The sequence below is a fragment of the Anthonomus grandis genome, chromosome 13 (assembly GCF_022605725.1).
Source record: "Anthonomus grandis grandis chromosome 13, icAntGran1.3, whole genome shotgun sequence".
NCBI lineage: Eukaryota > Metazoa > Arthropoda > Insecta > Coleoptera > Curculionidae > Anthonomus > Anthonomus grandis.
In genome coordinates, this window is record NC_065558.1 from 8,698,577 (window position 1) to 8,721,717 (window position 23,141).

The following is a 23,141-nucleotide window of genomic DNA, read 5'->3' on the forward strand; positions in this document are numbered from 1 at the left end:
ACTTTTCTTCAAACGAGGAAATGTCGCTTGGTGCTCTTTAGATAAGCGGTATCCAATTGACAACAGAAACTTTCCAGATAATTTGAGCCAGAGTGTCAATATTATAATTTTTTTAACATTTGTTATTCTATTATTTATTTTATAAACCCGTTTTATATTTAATAATAATAATTTAAAAAAAAACTGTGACTCATTAGGAAATTATGCGAGTCCAAGGGAGCAAAACAAATAGTTTAACGTAATCTTTCGGAGAAATGTGACGGGATAAAGTGACTCTTGGCTCACCAATTTTGGCATTTTTTGTCCTCCAAAAATATCCAAAAAGAAAAATATTAAAAATTGTACGATATCAGGCTTACATCTGAAATGGACACTCATGGGGGCATTAGTATAAAGTTGGATAATTTTTGGCTGTTGCGACGATATTTTGACTCCTGATAATGAAAACTCATGCTTTTTAATAAAAAAAAATAACATTTACAAAATTTTTTTATAAAGCAAGATGCAATTTATAATTGTGCATAAAATATCTCGAAATTCGGTCACAAGAAAAATCCAATTGAGAATTCGTATTTCTAATCGGTTAGTATAATGTTGATAAATTTTTAATTTATTTTTTGGATAATTTGCTACTATGGCGAGCGTTCGACACTTAAAAAAAGGTCATAACAGTCAATTTTGAAAATGTAGGCTTTGCATCACAAGTTTCCAAATTTTTAAAAAAGTTCTTATATTTACAGGAAAAATAGCAAAGTTAAACCTTTAAATTTCTCAATAATAGTCAATTTTATGACAAAAATTATAATAAACTTTAATGTAAAGCTACCTACTGCTGCTTCCTACATGCCTACATTTAAAAAAATATTATCTGAAATTTCGAATATTTTCCCAAAAACTATTGGCTCATAATATAAACAACAAACACTCGTATTAGCACATAATTTAATTTCGAATAAACACTGCGATTATATCCAGAGGCAACTCATTAGCAAACAACCTTGGCTTTAATTGTAAATAGTCTCCCTAATTCATCCCTTTGTCGGCGTAGATTTATTTAACTACGTCACGGGGTTAAGGGTGGTGACCGTAATAGATACCTGTAATAATTTGATAAGGACATTAAAAAAAATGATTTGTTTAACACTTGTTGGGCGCCAAAATATATGTAAAAAAAAAGAACTTTATTGTCTTAAAAGAGAGTGACAAGACACATAGAGTTGTAAATCAAGTAAAGAAGAAGAAGAAAATTAAGAATAGGAATTGTTAAATTATTTTTTTCATGGCACACCTCGAAATTCGGTTGTAAATTTTAAATCTGAGTACCGCTCCTGTGTCACGGCTACTATATAAACTTTGATGAAGGTAAAACGCTTGGCCTGATGAACCTAAAATTATATTTATGGTTTCCAATAGTAATGTAATGGAAAGAAGGAAATAATCGGATAAAAAATTAAGCAATGCAAAGCGAACTGCTTTTTTCATTTTTTAAGCTCTGTTTAGCAACATCGCGGTCTCGAGATAAAAACTCAAGTTAGCTCACTAGGCCACATGTACCATATATGCGTCACGAGAATAAGAATTATCCTTAAGCCGAAGGTTTTTATAAACTATAAGTAATTGTTGTGCCGCTCAGAATACTTAATTAATAAAAAAACTTGCTAAATAAAATAACCGAAAAAGGCCCTCCAGACTAAAAAAATTAAAAAAAAAACATGTTAACACAAGCCTAATTAAACATAATTAATAGGCGCAAACGTATTTTAGACCCAATTAATACTTTTATGGTATTGCATATCAATAAAATTTTTTTTGCAAACACACGTTGGGCGCCAAAATATACCAAAAAAAAATTACTCAAAAACAAAAAATATCCTTAATGTCTCGAAAGAAAGTGACAAGAGTGTCCTTTTGTGTGTATATTAAATGCAAAACTTGTCGTGAAAACTTAGTTGGGAATGCAAAAGTCGTAGCATATTCCCTCATAAATTATATACAGCCAGACTTGTAAATCAAGGAAAGAAGAAGAAGAAGAAAATTAAGAATACAAATTTCTAAATTTTTTTCTCATGTCACACCTTGAAAATTATAATGTGTGACATGGCCTGGTGAACTAAGAATTATATTTAGAGTTAGAGCTAAATTGTTTTTTATTTAATGGCGCTTTCACTGATATACTGGTGGGTACTATGAATTAAAAATTCAATAAGATAATGTAATTTTTTAGTAAGTTAGTAAAAAAATTATTCGAGGAAAAAAATAAATTTCTAGTAAGGATAACAGCAAAACAAAAAATAACTACCCGTTGTAAAAAAAATGCCAATCATGTACCATATATGCGTCACGAGAATATAAACTTCAGAATTTGTTATATAATTTTTAGAGAGTTTCAAAAGATTCAAAACAGAGCTTTGAGAGCGATTCTAAACTGAGATGGATGTTAAATATTTTAAATATGTTTTCTGTTAAACAAAAGAAAACTAATTTGTTTCTAAGTGATATTTGTGTTAGACCCAAAGTATTTAAAGATGTACATAGTTAGCTATAAACCTAGAAATAGAAACGATTTTATTTTGATGGAAAAATGTATGGGTAACCAATAAATTGTATACTCACCATTGCCCTTATTAATTTAATGATTGGCCTCATTTTCTAAAAAAATGTACTAATTTAGGTCCTTTTAAAAAAATCATTAAAAAAATATGTATTAACTTGCCAGTAATTATATATTATTTTATTCAATCAAATGTATAATTTATCAATTATCTTCTATTCAAAGGTTTTTATTAACTAAAAGGAAGTAATTGCTAATTTGTTCAGAATATTTTATTAACAAAAAAATGTTATACGAAATAACCCAATAAGGGAATGTATAATAATAAAAAATAACTATGTTTACATAACCTTAATTAAACATCCAACAGGAAACGAACCAAAACCAATGTTTGACATACCGAAATTGCAATATTTCGTGCCCTACGCTCCATTGAACCCGAAAACCATTACGCCCATATATTTCTCTTAAGTTAACAATCGATTTTAGCAGCGAGTTTAATTTAACCGGTATATATAACTTAGTCATTAAAACATATACAGGGCCATAACTATATATTAATTTTAAATAAAAATCGAGCCCAACCTAAGGCAAAATTAGTATTCAACCTTCCGCCCTAATCTGATATCTCTATAAGCCCCGTTGCGTTTCTAAAAATAAATTCCATTATCCCACAGGGAAACGGGATAAGGAGTCTTTTATTTGGGGAAAAATGTTGGAAACACCTCAGCCAGGTTGTGGGATAAAACAGATGTTGATTTTATCGTTTTAAGCCTGACAGGTACCGTGGAACGTATTGGCGAAATACGATAATGGATATTGGAAGTTTGAAATGCGATAGCGGTACAATACAGATTTTTCATTCAAATATCTCCGTTATACACTAAAAAATGCACAGTGTAAAAAGTGATAGACAACCTCTTGATCTACAAGAACCTTGGCCTATGGCGAAACTTACCTCTAACCAAAGTTAAAATTCCAAGTGGCATAACCAATATGGCGACCATTAAATCCGTTATGGCCAAACTCATCAGGAAATAATTGGTGACGTTTTGTAGACGTCGTTCCCAACAGATGGCCAGACAAACGAGAATGTTCCCTGCGGCTGTACCGATGGCGAGACCGATGGCGGAAAGTGCCCACCAGTTGTTCTCTTCCAGGAATATTTCGCTACTGGTGTTCAGTTGTAGATCGACATTGTCGTAGAGGAATATTGAGTCGTTGTAGATCAGGGGTGGTTGGTCTTCGGACATCCTGCTGGTAGTCTGTAAAGTTAGAAGATAAAACCGTTTTAAGCAAGGTGTTTCAAAAAATTAGATAAAGTGGTATTTGGACGGTTTTCTTTTAATAATTAGGGTAAAAGTAGATATCCATTAATATTTTTAGTGTGTTTTTCAAAATAAATTTAGAATGCTCCTAGATATTTCTGGAAATGCTGAGTATCCTGTTCCAGAATAAATACAGGAAGGAATATTCCTAAAACTTGTAGTTAAATTCTAGATTAGGTGTCCTAGCATTATTAAATTAGCTGAGGGTCTTTGAAAGTAAAAAATTTACTTTCAGCAGTCTATTTCCCTTTAATGGAATATTCTAATAAATTTTAATATTTTGACTATATTAATTCTCCATAAGAATATTCCATTAAAATTTTTTAAAGTTGTCTTATATTAAATATTTATCAAAATGGTAATTATCTCAATATTCTAAGAAAAAAATTACCTAGAAAATTTTAATTAAATTCTGGATTAAGCATTAAAGGAATTTTAGTTTTTACAATTATTTTGAGTGGTCTAGTCCATTAATCTGCCAAAATATTCTAATAAATACCAATAATTAAAAACAAATATATTTTAGGCTAATTCCTTATGAGAATATTCCAAATAAATTTTGGGTTCGCAGGACTTTAAAAATAGTCATATTAAATATCTTTAGTTTAGAACATTTGAGAGTGTTATTAAATCATTAAATAGTTTTAAAAAAATGCAACAGTGGCTTAACTAAAAATTTTTTTAAAAATGTTAAATAATAATATTAAGAATATTATTACAAAAAAAACAAATTTTTTTTAGTATTTTAAGATCAGGTTTAATTTAATTTTGGATTAAGCTTATTTTAATTAGTTATGGGTATTTCAGTTTTATTATTTTGACTGGTCTAGTTCGATAAACTGGTGGAATATATAAGTAAAAAAATATATTTAAGGGGGATCTCAACATTTATTGAAAATCTAAGGATTACTTGCAAAATTGTAATTAAACTCTAGATCAAGCATATTTTAATTAATTAAGGGTATTTTACTTCTAAAAATTTACTTTAATTATTCCGCTAGACACACTCTTTGCAAACTGCTGGAATTTTTTAATTTATCCCAATAATTAAAAAATATATATATTTAAGCATGTGAGAATATTCCAAATAATTTTTGATGTCCTGGAATATAAAAATAATTATTTCAAAGTACATTAACTTAGAATATTCTATTTGGTATATTAGAATTAAAGTTTTCTTAGACAAATTTTCACTTAATATAAAAAACAGGTAAAATTGTAAAATATTCATAGAAGAAATCTGGGGAATGTTCTGGAATTATTCATTTATATATATGTGAAATTTATCTAAATTAATAAAAAACTGGAAAATATTCTTGATTTATTAAACTGAAGAGTTTATTTACGACATTGCCATTTAAAATAATTTAAGAATATTCTGAGTACATTAGATTTGAAAATAAGTTTAATTGTAAATTGATATTTTCAAATTATAAATGTGTAAATCTAATTTGAATTGATTAAGTCTTGAAATATTCTGAAATCAATATTGAACTAATACGCTAAATAAAAGGTAAAATATTCATGGAAAAAAAATCTGGGACATGTTTTAGAATTAGTCTACATAAATCTACTTTATCCAAATTAATAAGGAAACTTGCAGGATATTCTTGATTTAATAATTTAATTGAACAGTATTTATATATACTACAACTATTCCATATAAAAAAGGGAACATTCTGAGAACATCAAATCTCAATTAATTTTTTTAACATTATGCTCAATGGTAGATTAATTCCTAATTAGGAATATTTATTTTAGATGGATTTTATTGAGTTTTTTAAATCCTGGATAAATCTCATAAAAATTGATAATTTAAAAAAAATATTAAGAGTTTATTTTATGAGAGAATATTCGCAGTTAATTTTAGTATTCTAGGCTTATAAAGAGAGTTATATTAAAGAATATTATTTAAAATATTCTAGGAATAATATATCTTTAAATATTTTAATAAGTTAGAGTTTTAGATCAATTAAATCATATATATTTATATGCTTAAAAAAATTGCTCGAAATGTTTTAATATTAGTCTATATAAGTTAAATTAAAAAAAAAAGCAGAATATTTTTGATTTATTAAACTGAACAGTATATTAAAAATAATTCATATTAAACGAGGAATAATTCTAAAAAAATTAAATTGCAAATTAATATTCTTATACGGAAATATGTACTTTGGAGTAGTTTGAGTTAATTAAGTCGTGGAATATTTGAATACATTATTCATTTAAAAAGGATCATTATTCTAGGCTCATTTTATCTGAGAATATTCCAAATGAATATTAGTATTCTAGTATTGCAATATATTAGAATATACTCCTTCAGAATCTAGGATTTTTTGCATAAATTAATGAATATTCTAGAAATTTTTAAATATTTTATGAAACGAAATATGTAAATTAATTAAATCTGAAATATTCTATTTATGATATTAAAAGTAAATTCTTTTAAAATCATTAAATCTTGTTCTTTAAAGACAGATATATTAAAGGATATTCACATAAAATATTCTAAGAATTCCTAAATATTTAATTAAATAAGAGATATTTTAAAGTAATTTACTACACATTGGAATATTCTATTTAATACAATATAAATTTAATAAAAATTTTATATTTTGAAACGATCTATGTCTCTGAGAATAATCTTAGATTAAATTTAAGCAGGTTCTTATATATTGTGACTATTAACTGGATTAAGGAAAAATGAAACATTTTGAAAGAACCAATTAAAATTAATTAGACAGTAAATATTCCAAAATTTAAATATTTATTCTGGAGTATGTTGAGTTCATTAACTATAGGTATATTATAGTGAATATTTCAGTAGATTAAAACAATAAATATTTAAATTTTCTTGTTACTAGAAATATATATTATTAAATGTTGGCATATTCTATTTACTTAGATTTTAAATGTTAAAATTAAAATGTTCATAGATCATGAGGTACTTAATAAAAAAAATACGTAAAATATTCAGAAATAATTTGTAGAATCTTCTCTACGTTGTTCTTACTTCTTTCTCTACAAAAAAAGAACTAGAATATTCTAAGAATAATATATAAAAAACTTGCAGGTATACGTTCCTGGATTATACTATAATAAAATTTTAAATTATAAATAGATATTATAATATTAGAAATATTCTTTTGAAATTTCTGTTTTCATTTTCCTATTCTTCAAATATTTTAACTAATATTAATAATCTACATTTAAAGAAGGAATATTCTTGTTCTTAACATTGTAACATTCCATAATATAAAAAATCTGGAATGTTTCGAGATATACAAACAATCGTAAAACGTTGAGACTAAATCTAAATAATTAAGTTATTCCTAAATTAATTCGCCCAAGGGCAATTATTTCCTAAAATATTTTAATTAACTTTGAGTGATTTAAAATTTTTCAGTTACAGGAATTCCTGGTTACAATTATCTTAAAATATAAAAAAATATGTAAACTAACTAGGGCTACTCTAGGATAACCTAATAAGGTGAAATTAACCTGGAATTAGTTGGAAAGCCTGTAATAATCCCCAAGTTAATTTGGTCCATTTAACAATTCGTTACCCTCATCGATCTGTATAATGTTGTTCAAAATTGAATAATATTTTTTAGGAGTTTTATAAACCACCCAGTATTTCAGCAAAAATCATTTTTTAGTCAAAGGTAAGCCCCACAAAGTAAAGAACGTAAAAAGGACTAATTAAAAGTGCCATTGACAAAAAAAAAAGTGGAACGACGACTACAATGGAGGCTAATCACTTTAGATAAGTTTCGCTCCGGCACACAAAAGAACTAATTATAAAAGCGGAATTTTTCACTTTACGTGTAGCGGAAAATTTATTTCGTTTTATGCATACAGATTCCCTCCATAGTATAGCATGTTAAATCAAATTTAACCATATCCAGGATAAGAAAACAAGGAAACCCTCTATAACATCCTTGACTTTAAAGATCCAGATGTCGTGATTGCCTTGAAACGTGAATTGCGGTTGCGTTTTGGTAATCGAGCCTGGATAAATTGCTGCACCTGGCGAATGTATCTTCTGTTTCCAGTTCAAGGGTTTATTATTGGAGGGGTGTGGATCCAAACGGTTATATATGAGGTAAATAGAAAAAGTATTTTAGACACACGTTTATTTTATTTAATTCTATAAAATAAAAGTCCCTAGATAGTATAATAATAAACTCGTAATTCCGGTGAAACAGAGCGTTGAACTACAAAGGCTTAATTCGCGAAAATATTCTGGAGTGTATGGGAACAAACAGCTGCTTTGAAGGTTCCCATTAAAAAAAAATTAATGGGCGCTTTAATTACTTCTTGTAAAATAAATATGTGATGCGTATCCAATTAAGTTATGTAGTCACCATTTTTTTTGTACCTAAAAACTTGTGGTATTTTACACGAATATTCTTCAGAATGTACGTGCCTAAGAGGGACCTTTTTTACTTCCTTCACGCGGCGAAATGCAGAACAAATTGGGTTTTTTGTTATATGAAAAATAGGATACAAAATTGAGAAGTTTTAAGGGTAGGGTAAGGGTAAAATTTATAGATATTTATTTTCCTGGACTTTCTAATAACTTTATTTTAATGCCTGGAAGAAAACAACAAATTACCTGAAGTACTGCAAAATAATCCCACTGCATGAAAAAAGGCTGCGTTAGAGAACAATATGAAGAAACGTGGGTGCATAACTTAAATAGATACGATCCGCCTACATAGATTTAAAAAGGAAATTGAAGCCCTACCCCTTTAGTTCTTGTAATAAGGGCCTTTGTAGCAGTTGTACCCCTATAAATTCGTTTTTCCTTTCTACTCCTACACTCTATTTTAAGAAAATTAGATGTTTAGTTTTATGTCAAATAAGAGAGCTCGTTTGCCGTTTTTTTTATAGGTTATATGCGAAAATTAATTTAAGTTGGGATACACAATTAATTAACTTAACCTATGCGTTTGAATCGAGACCCCGATTTATCAAATTGTAATTATCGTTATTTGAAATTTGTAATGATTAATTTGTTTGTTTCGAAGAGTGGAGTTTGTTAAATCAATTTTAAATTACACGAATTGATTTTTGAGCTAATTATGCTTTTGATTTATTATCGTTAATTGATCCTCGAGTCGCTATGAAATAATTTAAATTTAAAATTAAAGCTATTGACCAATAGTGCTGTTTAAACGTTATTCGCATACATTTAAGTTGTGTACAAAATGCATGTACATGAGTTTTTTCTTTGTCTTCTTTATAGTCGCTTAAAGCTTCTTTTTAGTTGTGAATTGTGAACAATTTTTCTCTATAAATAGACCTCAATTTGTTTTGCATTTTAAGAAATAAAAAAAGATCGCTCTGAAGCACGTACATACTCAGAGGAATATTGATGCAAAATACAACAAGTTTTTAGGGACAAAATATTTACTGCAGAACTTAATTGGATCTGATATACATATTTAAATCACAAAACAAACTTAAGCTTACCCCCTATTAATTTTTTTAAAGAGAACTCTTGTAGCAACTGTTTGTTCCCATATATTCCACAATATGTTCACGAACTAAACCTTTGTAGTTCAACGTTCTATTTCACGAGGATTTCGTGCTAATTATTATTTTATTTAAATCAGAGGAAGCCGTCTGGGAACTCGTCTAGACGTTTCTTTATGAAAGGGAGCAAATAGATTTAAATAGAATAAAGTTGTGTCTAGGAAAGTTAATAACTTTTTGTATTAACCCCGCATGTTGGCGGTCAACTTGGATCTTTACCCCAGATTAAAATAAATCATTAGACTGGAAACAGAAGATACATTCGCCAGGTGCAGCAATTTATCTAGACTGGATTAGCAAAACGCAACCGCGACACACGTTTTAAGGTAATCACGAAATCTGGATCTTTAGAGCCAAGGATGTTTGGGAGTTTCAGGGCTTTTTTCTGGATATGCTATATTATAGTGGATTTCAAATAGTTAAAACCATTTCTTAGACTTTGGAGTTATTCAATATGTATTCTAGGCATATTCCAAAGATGTTTTTTTGTTTTAAATTCTTGGTGTATTTGTTTACGTGTTAAATATTAAACTCATTCATGCGATGATACGTTAGCCGTATATGGAAAACAGACGGTAGCATTTTTCTAAAAATTTGGAAACCATGGTAAAAGACAATGCTCTGTAAAATAACTTTAGCACTGCAGCGTTCCGCTTATACAGAAAAATGGCAACATTTTTGATTTTTTAAATAGAACATCCTAAATATTTTGATGTCCTATTTCGGTTTGAGTATTTTTTAATCATACTTCCCTATCCCTATCTCTAGTGGTTTTTTGAACAAAAAAATTACTTTGCGTGTTTTTTTGTTAAAAACCAAGGGATAAAAATGTTTATTTGTCAGTTATTTAAGTTCCTTAAAAGCTCAATCTCTCATTTACTAAATTGGTGAAAAGTTAATTTTTTTAAATGGAACACACTATATTTTATATAATATTCTAATAGACAGTTAAAATACCTTTATATTCCCAGGATAATTTAACTCGATACCTTATTCAGCAATTTAAAAAAAAATCACAGAATTTTAAAAACAAGAAAGATTTATTGCAGAGGTCGATTTTTTTTGCAAACAAAATGCCCATATTTTAAAAAACACTGGAAATGAAAATCTTTATACACATTTTTAGAATAATTTGACTCGACACCAATTTTTAACGTTTTTGAAAAAGTGTCCAGAATTTCGAGAGAAAAATATTTTTTTGAAAGGTCAATTTTTTTTCCAAGAAATTCACAAAATTTTCAAAAACCAATTGATACAAAATTCTTAATAATTTGACAGGATACATATATCAGCATTTTTCAAAAAATTGAAAAGGTTTTGATAAAAAAAAATATTTTTGAAAAGTTTAATTTTTTTTCTGAAAATTTCATAAAATGCCCATATCTCAAAAACCAGTTAAAATAGAATTTTGATTAATCGTATTTTCATATTAATTTATTTAGATGCCCAGTTTAGCATTTTTTTAAAAATACCTCTTGCCTTATTTTTCCATAATTTCATAAAATACCCATATTTAAAAAAACAGTGAAAAAAAAATTTGAAAATCTCTATACATACAGTATCGGACAAAAATTAGGCGACGCTATAATATTCCTAAAAAAACTTTGTGACTGTACCTCGTATAATGAGGAACAATTTTGTAGTATCAGTACATACCTTTGTTAATCGTATTTAAACATTATTTGCCTCTTGTGATGAATAGCAAGAGATGTAAAGTGTTGTATGTTTTTATGCATTTTTTTATGGACAAAAATAAAGCGACTTGATCGATATTGTTTATACCATTAGTAGATAAACATCGGTTTTGGTCGGCATCAAATCTATATTTTGTTTAAAAATGCCTCGTGGTAAAAGTTTTTTTATTAATCTTAAAGAAAGAATTATTGCATCGTATAAGATGAGAACACCACAATACGTAATAAAACAAGAACTAAGGGTTTCAAAATCGGTTGTGTCGAGGACGATTCAGAACTATCGAATTAGGGGAAAAGTAGTTAACCGAAAACGGACGGGTAGACCGAGAAAAACTTCAAAGAAACTGGATAGAAAAATTAAAATGATCTCCTAGGCAAATCCTTTTCTGTCAGCAAAGCAAGTTCTGGCTGAAGCTGGAGGCTCTAATGTTTCCTCTCGAACGATACAGCGCAGACTAGTTGAAGCAGGCTTAAAAGCATGCAAACCTGCCAAAAACCGCTTCTTAGTAAGAAGAATATTAAAGCACGTCTTCTGTTTGCAGAACAACATGCTTACTGGACACCAGAGCAATGAAAAAAAGTACTTTTTAGGGATGGGTCAAAGTTTAATTTGTATAAAAGTGATGGTGTTCAATATGTTCGTCGTATTGCAGGTAAAAGACTTGACTCAAAGTATGTCCAAGGTACTGTAAAACATGGAGGTGGCAACGTGTTAGTGTAGGGTTATTTCTCTGGCTATGAAATGAGAGCAATTTATCAAATTAAGGGCATTATGGATAGGTTTAATTATAAATATATCCTTGAAAATGTCATGCTACCTTATGCGGAATGGAATATACCACTACGTTTTGTTTTCCAACACGACAATGATCCAAAACATACAGCAAAATGTATAAAAGAATGGTTTAATGAAAATAAAATAGCCATTCTTAAATGACCAGCCCAATCGCCCGATCTTAACCCGATCGAAAACCTGTGGGAAATTGTGGATAGGCAACTTAGAAGTAAAACCTATAAAAACAAAGAGTACATTTTTAAAGAAAATAAAAATATATGGAAAAATATTGATCAAGATATAATTGATAATTTAATTTATTCCATGCCTCAAAGGTGCCGCCAGGTACTCGCAAATAAAGGCTTGTGGACTAAATATTAAGGGCGCAATCTGATAATGTTTTCTTTTATTTTTATTGTAAGCGTCGCTTCATTTTTGTCGTATAGAAATATTTAACTTTTCTTTTTTTTTTTTATGATCTTGCTTATACGGAAGAATTTTGGTATGTTATGTAATAAATATATGTTTATTAATGAGTGTATTTGTTTTATTGAGTTTTAATTCTTCTTGCGTTTTTGCTTTTTTAATAAAAGAAAAAAACTGTATCGTCGCTCTATTTTTGTCCGATACTGTATTTTCAGAATAATTTGACTCGACACCTATTTTAACGATTTTTAAAAAGTGTACAGAATTTTGAGAAAAAAGTATTTTTTAGAAAGGTCAATTTTTTTCCAAGAAATTCACAATATAGTTATTTCAAAAACCAGTTGAATTAAAATTTTAAAAATTCTCACACATATTCTTGGAATTTGACTGGATCACTTTCCTGCGTTTTTCAAAAAATTGGCAAAATTTTGATTAAAAAAAAATAAATGCTTGGAAAGTCATTTTTTTTTCTCAAAATTTCACAAAATGCCCATATTTTAAAAACCAGTTAGAATAGAATTCTAAATAATCGTATTTTTATGATAATTTAATTAGGTGCCCAATTTAGGATTTTTCAAAAAATCTTCAAACTTTTAGAGAAAAGACAAATTTTTGAAACGGAATTTTGAAATTATTGTTTCAAAATGTCATAAAATACCCATAAACCAAAAACTAGTAAAAGAAAATTTTCATAAACATTCCTGAAATAATTTAATTACACACCTGTTTTAGCGTATTCAAAAAAATCATCAGATATTTGGGAAAAAAAAACTTTTTGAACAAGTCGATTTTTTTTAATTTAACAAATAAATAACTCAGAAACCAGTGGCCATAAAATTCTGAAAATGTTTACACGTATTCCTGGAACCTGGAATACTCCAAATTTTTTAAGAAAAAAAATTTTGACGGGGTTAAATTTTTTTTTCAAATTTTGCAAAATGCCATATCTCAAAAACTACTGGAAATGAAAATTCAAAACTTTCTATATACATACGTATATTCTTGAAGTAATTTAACTCAATACCTATTTCAGGGTGATTTCAAATATTTCCTATAATAATACTTCTAAAATGCGGCTACTTAGTTATAAGCATATGTTATATTACATTAAAGGTATTTTAAGGTGTTCCATTAAAAAAAATGAACTTTTCACCATTTTAGTAAATAAAAGGCTATTAAATTAATTAAATTAAATTGATTAAATCAGGCTATAGGAAGTTAATTAAGTCAATTAGAATTTAAGCTGTTCAGGAGCTTAAATAGCTAAAAAATTAACAATTAGTTATCCCTTGGTTTTTAACAAAAAATTCAGTTATTTTTTCTTAAAAATCACTAGAGGAAGATATAGGAAAGTATGATTAAAAAGATTCAAAACAAAACACGGAATAAAAATATTTAAAAATATACAGGGTGTTTCACAACTTATCCGAAAAATTTTAACCACATATGCGCCGAAACAAGTTGATTTCTCAAAAATAATGTAATAAAAGTCCTACAGAAATTAAGTCATAAACCTGAGTTTCTGTATTTTATATTTTGCGTTCATCGTCGTGATATTAGAATACGCATTAATAATTGATTGTAGCAAATGTTGTACCAAACAACTGACGAAAACAAAGTCTCTAAAGTGGGTGATCTGAATGAAGTACCGTCGATTTTTGTGAATTTATTTTGCGGGTTTAATTTTTGGTTATTTATTAATAAAAATGGCACATGTGTACACTAGTGAGGAGTTAGTGGACATTGTTTTAGCGTACGGAGATGCAAGGCAAAATTCGTTAGCGGAGTCTCGTCTGTATGCACACCGATTTCCGAATAGGCACATACCACATCACGAAACATTTAGTTTAATTGTTTTACGTGCACGTGAAACTGGAGATTTGCGCCCCAGACGTGGAGTAGAAGGAGGTTAGCCCAACAGGTCCCAGAAGTGTCACATGCAACAGCGTTGCGCGCATATTACATGAGGCCCAACTGTACCCTTATCACGTCCAGAGAGTCTAGGCGTTGCTACCTACAGACTATCCCCTAAGAGTAACATTTTGTGAGTGGTTTTTGCAAGAAAATACTCGAAATGCGCGTTTTACAGCTGCTATTTTGGCCACCGATAAAGATATTTTTACTCGTAATGGTATAACCAATCTTCATAATACACACGTTTGATCCTTGAAGAATCCTCACGCAGCAGAAACATCGTTTTTCTTTAAACGTGTGGGCAGGTATTGTCGATGAACGTCTAATTGGACTGTTCATTTTGCCAGATTGGATGGATGGTCACCAGTATTTGGAATTTCTTCGGAATGATTTGTCGGTCCTTCTTGAAAATGTGCCATTGGCGGTCCGAGCACGGATGTGGTTTATGCACGATGGGGCACCTCCGCATTTTCGTTTAGAAGTTCGTGATTTTTGGAATCATGTACACCAGATACGCTGGATAGGAAGAGGGGGACCAATTGCATGGCCTCCACGGTCGCCCGACCTACATCCTCTGAACTTCTTTTTATGAGGACACTTGAAAAACGAGGTATACCGTACTCCAGTTCAGAATATTGAAGAATTGGGTGACCGAATCATAGTGGTTGCCGATAATATGAGACTTCAGGAACAGCAGGAAAGAGGTGTATTTGAATTAGTGCGTCAAAATTGGATTAAACGTACCCAAGCTTGCATTAGAGTCAATGGAAACAATTTTGAACAGCTTTTATAAGTAAGTACAGTGTTAAACTGTATTATTTTATTATTTCGATATCTGTAGGACTTTTATTAAATTTTTTTTGAGAAATCAACTTGTTTCGTAACAGCGCATATCTGGTTAAAATTTTTCAGATAAGTTGTGAAACACCCTGTATATAGAGTGCTCTACTTGAAAAATCAAAGATGTTGCCATTTTTTTTACATATAAGCGACAACGCTGCAGTGCCGAAAATATTTTAGACCGATAAAGCGTTGTCTTTTTTCCACATTTTCAGCAAAATGCTACTTTTCATTTTCCATATACGGCCAAAGTACCATTAACCTAAATACAGTTTAATATTTAAGTCGTAAAAAACTACACTAAAAATTTGGAAAAAAAATCTCTGGAATATGCCTGGAAAACAAAATAAATGACGACAATGTTTGAGAAATGGTTTTAACTCCCTAAAATATAAAAGAATTATATTGGATGCTTGGAAAAAAAAATGAATTTGCTTTAAATGCTTAAATAATTCAAAAAATTACTGTTGATTGCTGAATAATTAAATTTCAAAAGCAGTAAAAGTATAAAAGCTAAAACAGATTTTAGTGCCATTTAAAACCTGCAAAAAAATAAAAACTCAAAAATTACCTGTAAAAACTTTTAAAAATCACACATCAAATTACACTAAAAAAAACACGCAAATAACAACAAATCACCGGAAAAACCGCACTTTCATCAAGTTCACTTAACACTAACTTAACACCAACCAACCCAAAAAAAAAAACCTAAAAAACTCCCGCGTTTACCACCACCTGTAGATCATCGGAAATACCGGAACGCGCGCGACACGTAAATAAACCACCAAATTCATGAATGAACGAGGCGAACCGGCTTCTGGAAAATCTGGACCGCGCCACGCCACGCCATCCGTGTCACTGGAACAACTTTCGCGAAACAGTTAAAACAGCTGCTGCTGCTCCTACTGCTGAATCGCGCAGGGCTATCCAGAGAGTCTGGATAAAACAAACACGAAAAGGTCCCCCCGCGTGTTGTTTTGTTGTTGCCTGGCAAAGGCTGGAAACAGTCCACTTACTTGTCTGAGGTTAACGGGAGTCTTTGATTAATTAGCTAGTGTTTTTAGTTTATAAATAATATATTAATTTATTTAGCAAAATGCTACTTAAAAAAAAAAAGTAAGTGAAAAACAAAGTATAAGTTGTCTCTATCAAGACACTCCGGTTTGTCCATGGATGGTCTCGGTAATCCAGAAACAGCATCCCAGTTCCAAAAACATCCTGTCGAAGGTAATAAATTAACCTGAACATTGTTTCCTTGCCCCACTTATTGAAACCACTCCTTCTTCTGCTTCCAATTTAAGACAGTAAACTGAAATGGGGATAAAATTTACAAGAAGAAAATTATAGAAAATTCGGAATGAATCTAATCCAGTTCGATTTTACAATATTATTTGCTGTTTTTAAGTAACCTGTTCTGAATTTTAAATATGTGGACCAAATCATCACTACTGATGATGGATCTTCTTTTTTTATCATTTTCTTCTCTCTTCAATAAAAAAAAACAGTGGACAAAGTTCTTGTCATAGACCACTGAGAATGGATTGATTAATGCTATTATATTATTTTGATAATAAATTCCTTATACTTAATATATTTCTCATCAGTAAAAATCTTATCTTTGACATCCTTTTATTCATCATAAGCTTTCTCGTGTTTCTCCTTTCTCTATTTCTGATTATCCATACTGAATTCCATCATGCCATTTACTTATCTCGTTTTTTTTCTCTCATTTTCTTCATCTTCCTCTTCTTCTTCTGCTACTCCTTTATCTCTTAATCATTCCTCCGCTCCATTTAAACCAAAGTGAAACATTAATAAATAAATCAATTTTCCTGCAAATAAAAGAAAATTTTTTCATCATGTTCCAGCAGTAGTAAATCGGATACAAGTAGAGCAATAAAAAAAAAAAAAAAAACGGTGGACAACGTTCCTGTCATGTGCCGGTGAGGGTGGATTGATTAATGCCATTGGGGTCGAACACCGCTATTTTTCATTGCCAGTTAATTTCCTGATACGTTTTCCAAATTGATGCCGTCCGCCGCGTACTGATGCCCATTAAATCGCTTTATTGCCTTTCCATATTGTTTTTTTTTCCAGTTGTTTTTTTTTCCAGGGTTCAAAAGCGATAGTTTCCCATCATCGTAATGGGGATTTTAATACGAATTAATGGAGAGGGGACATCTCGGGATTAGTTAGAGACGACGTTTGTCAGAAAGTTGAGTTGGGTTCACACTTTAAAAGGGTCTAAAGGACATTCTAAAGTGGTTATTTATAGTTTCTTGGGGAGCATATGATGGATGATCCCGCAGTTGGAGTTCTTTCTATTTTAAGGTTTTCTAGTCCAGAAGTCAAGGATAAATTGACAGAAAGAAAAAGGGAAAGAAAACGAATGACCAGAATAAGGTGAAGACGAAGAAGATGATGATAATGATGAACATTCATTTTCAGTAGTGATGATTTGATGTATATGTTAGAAATTTAGTACAGAATACTTTATAGCAGCAGATAATGTTATAAAGTTGAATTCGAATATCACTGTTTTTTTTTGTTAATTTTATTCTAATTTTTGTTGTTTTACTGTTTAAAATTAGAAGCTAAAGAAGGACAAAAAAAGGAAAACGTACAAATAAAGAACAAAAACAAGAATAAGAATTATTATGGAGTATGATAATAAAGAGTTAAGAAAAATGAAAGAAAGTAGAGGAAAAGGAAGACGAACGAAAGGGAAAGGAGAAGAATGAAGATAATGGAGTAATCGAAGATCACAAAACCTCGAACCTATTGCCAATTTAAAAAACTTGAAATTAATTAATAACATGGGAGGAAAAACAAAAACTAAATATAGGAAGAGAAAACTAGAAAGAATAATGATTGACATAATAGGCAAACGAGATACAGAAGAAAATTAAGGTCTAGAATAAGAATTCTTATGTTAATATTATTAAATTTAATAAATGAAAGTACTGTAAAAAAATATCATAAAAAGAGGCGAGTCGTAAAAAAAGAAACAATTGACGATGTTGAAAAAGAACTAAAAAAATTAAAAAACAATGAGCAAGAGAAGGAGGAATATTAAAACATTCCTAAGACGTAAATGCTTTAAATTTATTATTCATTTAAAAAAAAGATTGATTTAAAAAAAAACAGAAAAAAAACCTAAAGAGTATAAAAAATTTGAAAATAAATAAGGAAATAGGAGAGAAGGAAAAATTTCTATATAATAAAAATTATTGTTAATATTTACTTGAAAAAGACCAAACCAAAAGTTTTAGGCCAAAATTGAAAAAGAACAGGATAGAGCAAAAATAGAAGAAGCTGGAAAAAAGTAGAGCAAATAATTAAATAAAAAAAGGAACGAAATTGTTAAAAAAAAATACACAAACCAGGAGAAAGAAACAATAAGAACAGTAGAAGAATCACAAGAAAATCTTTTTTTTTTGTAAATTTAATAGCTATTTTTTATTTTACTATTTAAAATTAAAAGCAGAAGATGGAAAGAAAGATGAAAAGGAGAAAATATGTAGATTGGAAAAGAAAAAATTATTATTTTATTAAGTGTAAAAAAGAAACAAATTAAGATCTTGAAAGAAAAGGACAAAAAATTAGAGACTATCGAGCAAGAAAAAGTGGATGATTTAAATATTCTTGAGACGTAGAAATTTATTTTTAATTTTAAAACTGCAATTGTAATAAATTAAAAAAAATAAAAATCTAAAAACATTATTTAAAACAGTTATTTATTAAAATAAAAAAGGGAAGGAAGAAGAAGGTGATAATGATGATGATGAAAAAGAAAGGAAACTCAATGAAAAAAGTAATAAATTTAAAGTTGACAGGTAGGTATAAAAATAGAAGGGCTAATAGGCAAAGTATCTAAATATTAAAAAATATTTTCAATATTTACTTGGGGAAGACAAAGAGGAATATAAAATTATCATATTAAAAAACTTGTTTTTGATTTTTGAATCACAAAGAAAGAATTAAATAAAGAAATAAAATAAAAAGGGAAAAGCTCAAACCAAGAGGACACAATAAAATAACAAATTAAAAGGATAATGAGTATAGGAAAAATATATTAATGGTTGATTTGTCAGTACTTAAAAAAAAAAATTTAACATATTCTAAAGCTTGAATCCTTTGCTAAATGGAATACCTTGAAGGAAGAACCATTTAATGAAGAGCCTGCCCTCTAACTTGTAATAAAAGAACCACTAGAAAATTGATTAATTGAAGCTCAGTAATTGATTTCCTTTGATATGAAAACTGCTTTGGTCTGCTCATAGATGTCTCTCTCGCAAACACTCGACGTAATGATCCAGAGAGTGGCGACATCTATTAGTAGTTAATATTTCCATTCTTAAATAGATGTTCTTGTTAGATGTTTCTTAAGTACTTAATGGCGAGGGAGTGTTACATCGTATAAAATAAATAAAATATTGATTTTCCAATTTTCTTTCTTTGAATAATTTATTCCATTAATTTTAAATTATTCCAAAAATTGTAAGATCTACCTCATATAAATATGGATATGGCTCAGAAATTACCTTACCTAAAGCCTCGAAAACCTCATTTAAATGTCTGGACTGCTCTTTTAAATATTAAAAAATAAATAAAAAGTGCTCTGAAATATCACTCAATTAGAACTGCTGAATTTTACATCTTAAAAGATGTTTTATGTAAGAAATGAATCTTCTGATCTACAGTTTCAATAACTTTTTGAGTTATACTCGAAAATGTCTCTACATTGTATGTCACACTCTTTTAAACATAAGCAAACCTAATTCCAATTTTCCATTATTCAAGTATCTTTGATAAATACTTTGGACTATGTTTATCTTTATCTTTATTTAAAAAACAATAAATTACTCTAAAACTGACCAATGACTATTTTTCATTAAACATTAACTACTTCACTGCTTTTTTTATCTTTGCCTTGTACTACAAACACTACTTCCTCTCCTTTTTTATGTTTTCATGTCATCTTTTTCTATTCATCTTTTCTGGAAATAGCGCATTTAACAACCTGAAAACTTGACATAACTTCAATCTTCAAAAACTCAAAGTTAGTTAATCTAACACTGATAAATAGCACTTTATTTATTACATCATACAATAGAAACAATTTCCCCTAGTTTCTGCATCTTTATCTTCATCTACTGCTTGTCCACTTCTACTTCCTTCCTTGTTTGCTTCAACTTCTCCTTTTTAATCTTGTATTTCTTTACAACATTATTTCGCTCTTTATATACTTAATAAGTTATTTTTTTAACAGTGTTTGATCACCGAAATGCTTTGTTGGATGTTAAAACATGCTCTTTCTGCACTTGCTTTCTTTATCTTCTAATCGTCTGCTTCAATCTTCTGTTCTTCATTCAAATACTTTAGATTTTTATTATTCAGGAAAAACAATAAATTGCTCTTTTTTAATGAGAAAAGCATTATACTATCTGCTTTCTTTATCTTTTTCTCTTGCAACCCCTATCATTTGTCCTTCTTCTTGTGTACGTTGTTAAAACTTAACACACTGATTAAATCCCTAAAAACAAACAAGAAACAAACATAGTTTTTGAGCTTTTTTTCAGTACTTTTTATCTTCCTGTCTTTGTTCTTTTTCTTCGTGTTCTGTTTCTTGTCATACCATGTCCTTATTCTTAACAATTTTTTTCTTCTTTCTCCTTATTTGGCGTTATTATAACTGTTTGAATATACATTTCTCTTCTTTTCTACGTGTCGTTTTTTTCCCTTCATCATCATTACAATAATTATTTTTTTATTTCTTCGTCATGATTCCAGTGGCGTTAAAATACCCATTGTTAAAGAAGAAAATTAGTTGACGTGTAGCAAAAAAACTGCAAAAAACTATTGAGTTGGATTGGGCACGATTGGCTGACGTGAAGAAAGACAAACAATGTAACCATGTCAACCAGTGTGGTTATTGTTGTTTTCGAATTAGAAAGAGATCACATCTATACCACTCAGCTGACGAATAATTATTTAAACATTGCATAGTTATGACGAAGCCCCATTTTAACGGAAGTAAAGTAGAGTATTGATGAAATGGAATTCGTTGAAGCAAAAAAAAACACGTTAGCACGTTTGGGAAGAGAAAAATTAAAATATTGAAAGAGTTACTGACGTAGAGCACTTTTAAGTGTTTAATTACTGTTTTTAACAATAATTATTTTTTTTATTTCCTCGTCATGATTCCAGTGACGTTAAAATACCCATTGTTAAAGAAAAAATTTAGTTGATGTGGAGCAAAAAAACCAGATAGAGAAGAACCGGATTCGTTAGAGAGGTGTAATAGAAAAGCTTGAACAACGATTTTATGCTGAACAAAACACAGACACTGATGAATATCTCCTTCCTCGTCACATTACGAAATTATGCTTACTGCACTCTTCACATTTAGGTCCTTCTTCCTCGTCTTCTTCTACCGCTTTCTCTTATTTATCTCTATCCTGTTCTCTTATTTTTCCTTGTCGTTCTTGAAACAACGTTCTTTTTAGTAAAGATGTGTAAACCTAGAATTGAATTGATCCCAATCATCTATTATTCATATATTTGAATAACGTATCCTTATCTTCATCTTCTTCTACTGCTCAACTACTTCCATTATCTAAACCAGGACTAATGTATTATTATTTTTCGGTAAATATGTATTTAATTTAATGCTTCAATGCTTTTGTTATCTATGTCTTTTGCTTCAACTACTTCTTCTCTTTCTCCACCACCACATGTTAACCACCTAAGAACTGACAACTTTGCCAATCATCCCTTACCCGTGTCATTACTCTTTGTCCCTTTTAAAACTGTCTTAATATACAGTCATCTTCTTCTCTACGTATCCTTTTTTCCCTTTTATATGTTAGAATTCTAGATGACACTACATATTATTAATGCGTCTGCAGTCTCTTCACTGTTTTTTTTTTATTACTTTTTTCATTTTATTAATTATTAATGATCATCATCACTACAATATTTATATTTGTATTTTTTCGTCATGATTTCAGTGGCGTTAAAAGACGTGTAGCAAAAAAACTGCAAAAAAACTATTGAGTTGGATTGGGCACGATTGGCTGACGTGAAGAAAGACAAACAATGTAACGATTTTAACAAGTTAAGTCATTGTTGTTTTTGAATTAGAAAGAGATCACATCTATGCCACTCAGCTAACGTACAGTTATATAAACATTGCATAGTTATGATAAAACCCCAGTTTAATGGAAGCAAAGTAGAGTAATGATGAAATGGTACTCGTTGAAGTAAAGCAAAACGTTAGCACGTTTGGGAGGAGAAAAATGAAAATAATGAAAGAGTTGCTAACGCGAAGCAATTTTTAAGTGTACAAAAACAGTAAGTTGGCGTGGAGCAAGAAACTAGATAGAGAAGAATCGAATACGTTAGAGAGGCATAATAGAAAAGCTTGAACAACGATTTTATACTGAATAGAACAGAGACATTGATGAATATCTCTTTCCTCGTCACATGACGAAATTATGCTTACTCTTCACCTTCAGGTCCTCGTTTTCTTCTACTGCTTTTTCTTATTTATTTCTACTCTCTCTCTTCTCTTATTTTTCCTTGTAATTCTTGAAACAACGTTCTTTTAAGTAAACATACCTAGAATTTAATTGATTCCTATCGTCCATTATCCAAAACGGGATTAATATAAGACTAATGAATTAATGTTCTTCGTTAAACATGTATTCAATTAAATGCTTCAATGGTTTTATTATCTTTATCTTCTGCTTCCACTACTTCTTCTTTTTCTCGATATTTTTTCTTGTCTTCTTCTTTTTCTTACCTTTTTTGAAAATATCATAGCAATTTAACCCCTTAAGAACTGACAACTTTGCCACTCACCAATGGTGAAATAGAAAGAACTTTCAGGGTTTTTTTTTTATTTTTCTTCTTCTACTGCTTCTGCACTTTTACTTTCTTCCTTGTCTACTTTAACTTGTATTTTTTAATTATGTGTTTCTTTCTTTCACTCTTCATCTATTTAAAAAAATATAAGTTATTTTATCAACCGTGGAAGTTCAATTTTTTCTTTGTTAGATGTTGCAATA

The 23,141-nt window shown here is 29.4% G+C and overlaps 1 protein-coding gene across 1 annotated transcript in view; it reads right to left on the bottom strand.

Annotated features, from left to right (window-relative positions):
* The window catches only part of LOC126743945 (5-hydroxytryptamine receptor 2A), a 114,771-nt gene extending 99,018 nt beyond the window's left edge, over positions 1-15,753 (bottom strand). Inside the window, exons 1-2 of the mRNA XM_050451230.1 lie at positions 15,641-15,753; positions 3,510-3,816 (exon numbers count right to left, since the gene is read on the bottom strand). Of these exons, the coding sequence (XP_050307187.1) occupies positions 3,510-3,804 (295 nt within the window). The 5' untranslated portion in view covers positions 3,805-3,816; positions 15,641-15,753. The remainder of the gene's footprint in view (positions 1-3,509; positions 3,817-15,640) is intronic.
* Between the last annotated feature and the right edge of the window lie 7,388 nt (positions 15,754-23,141).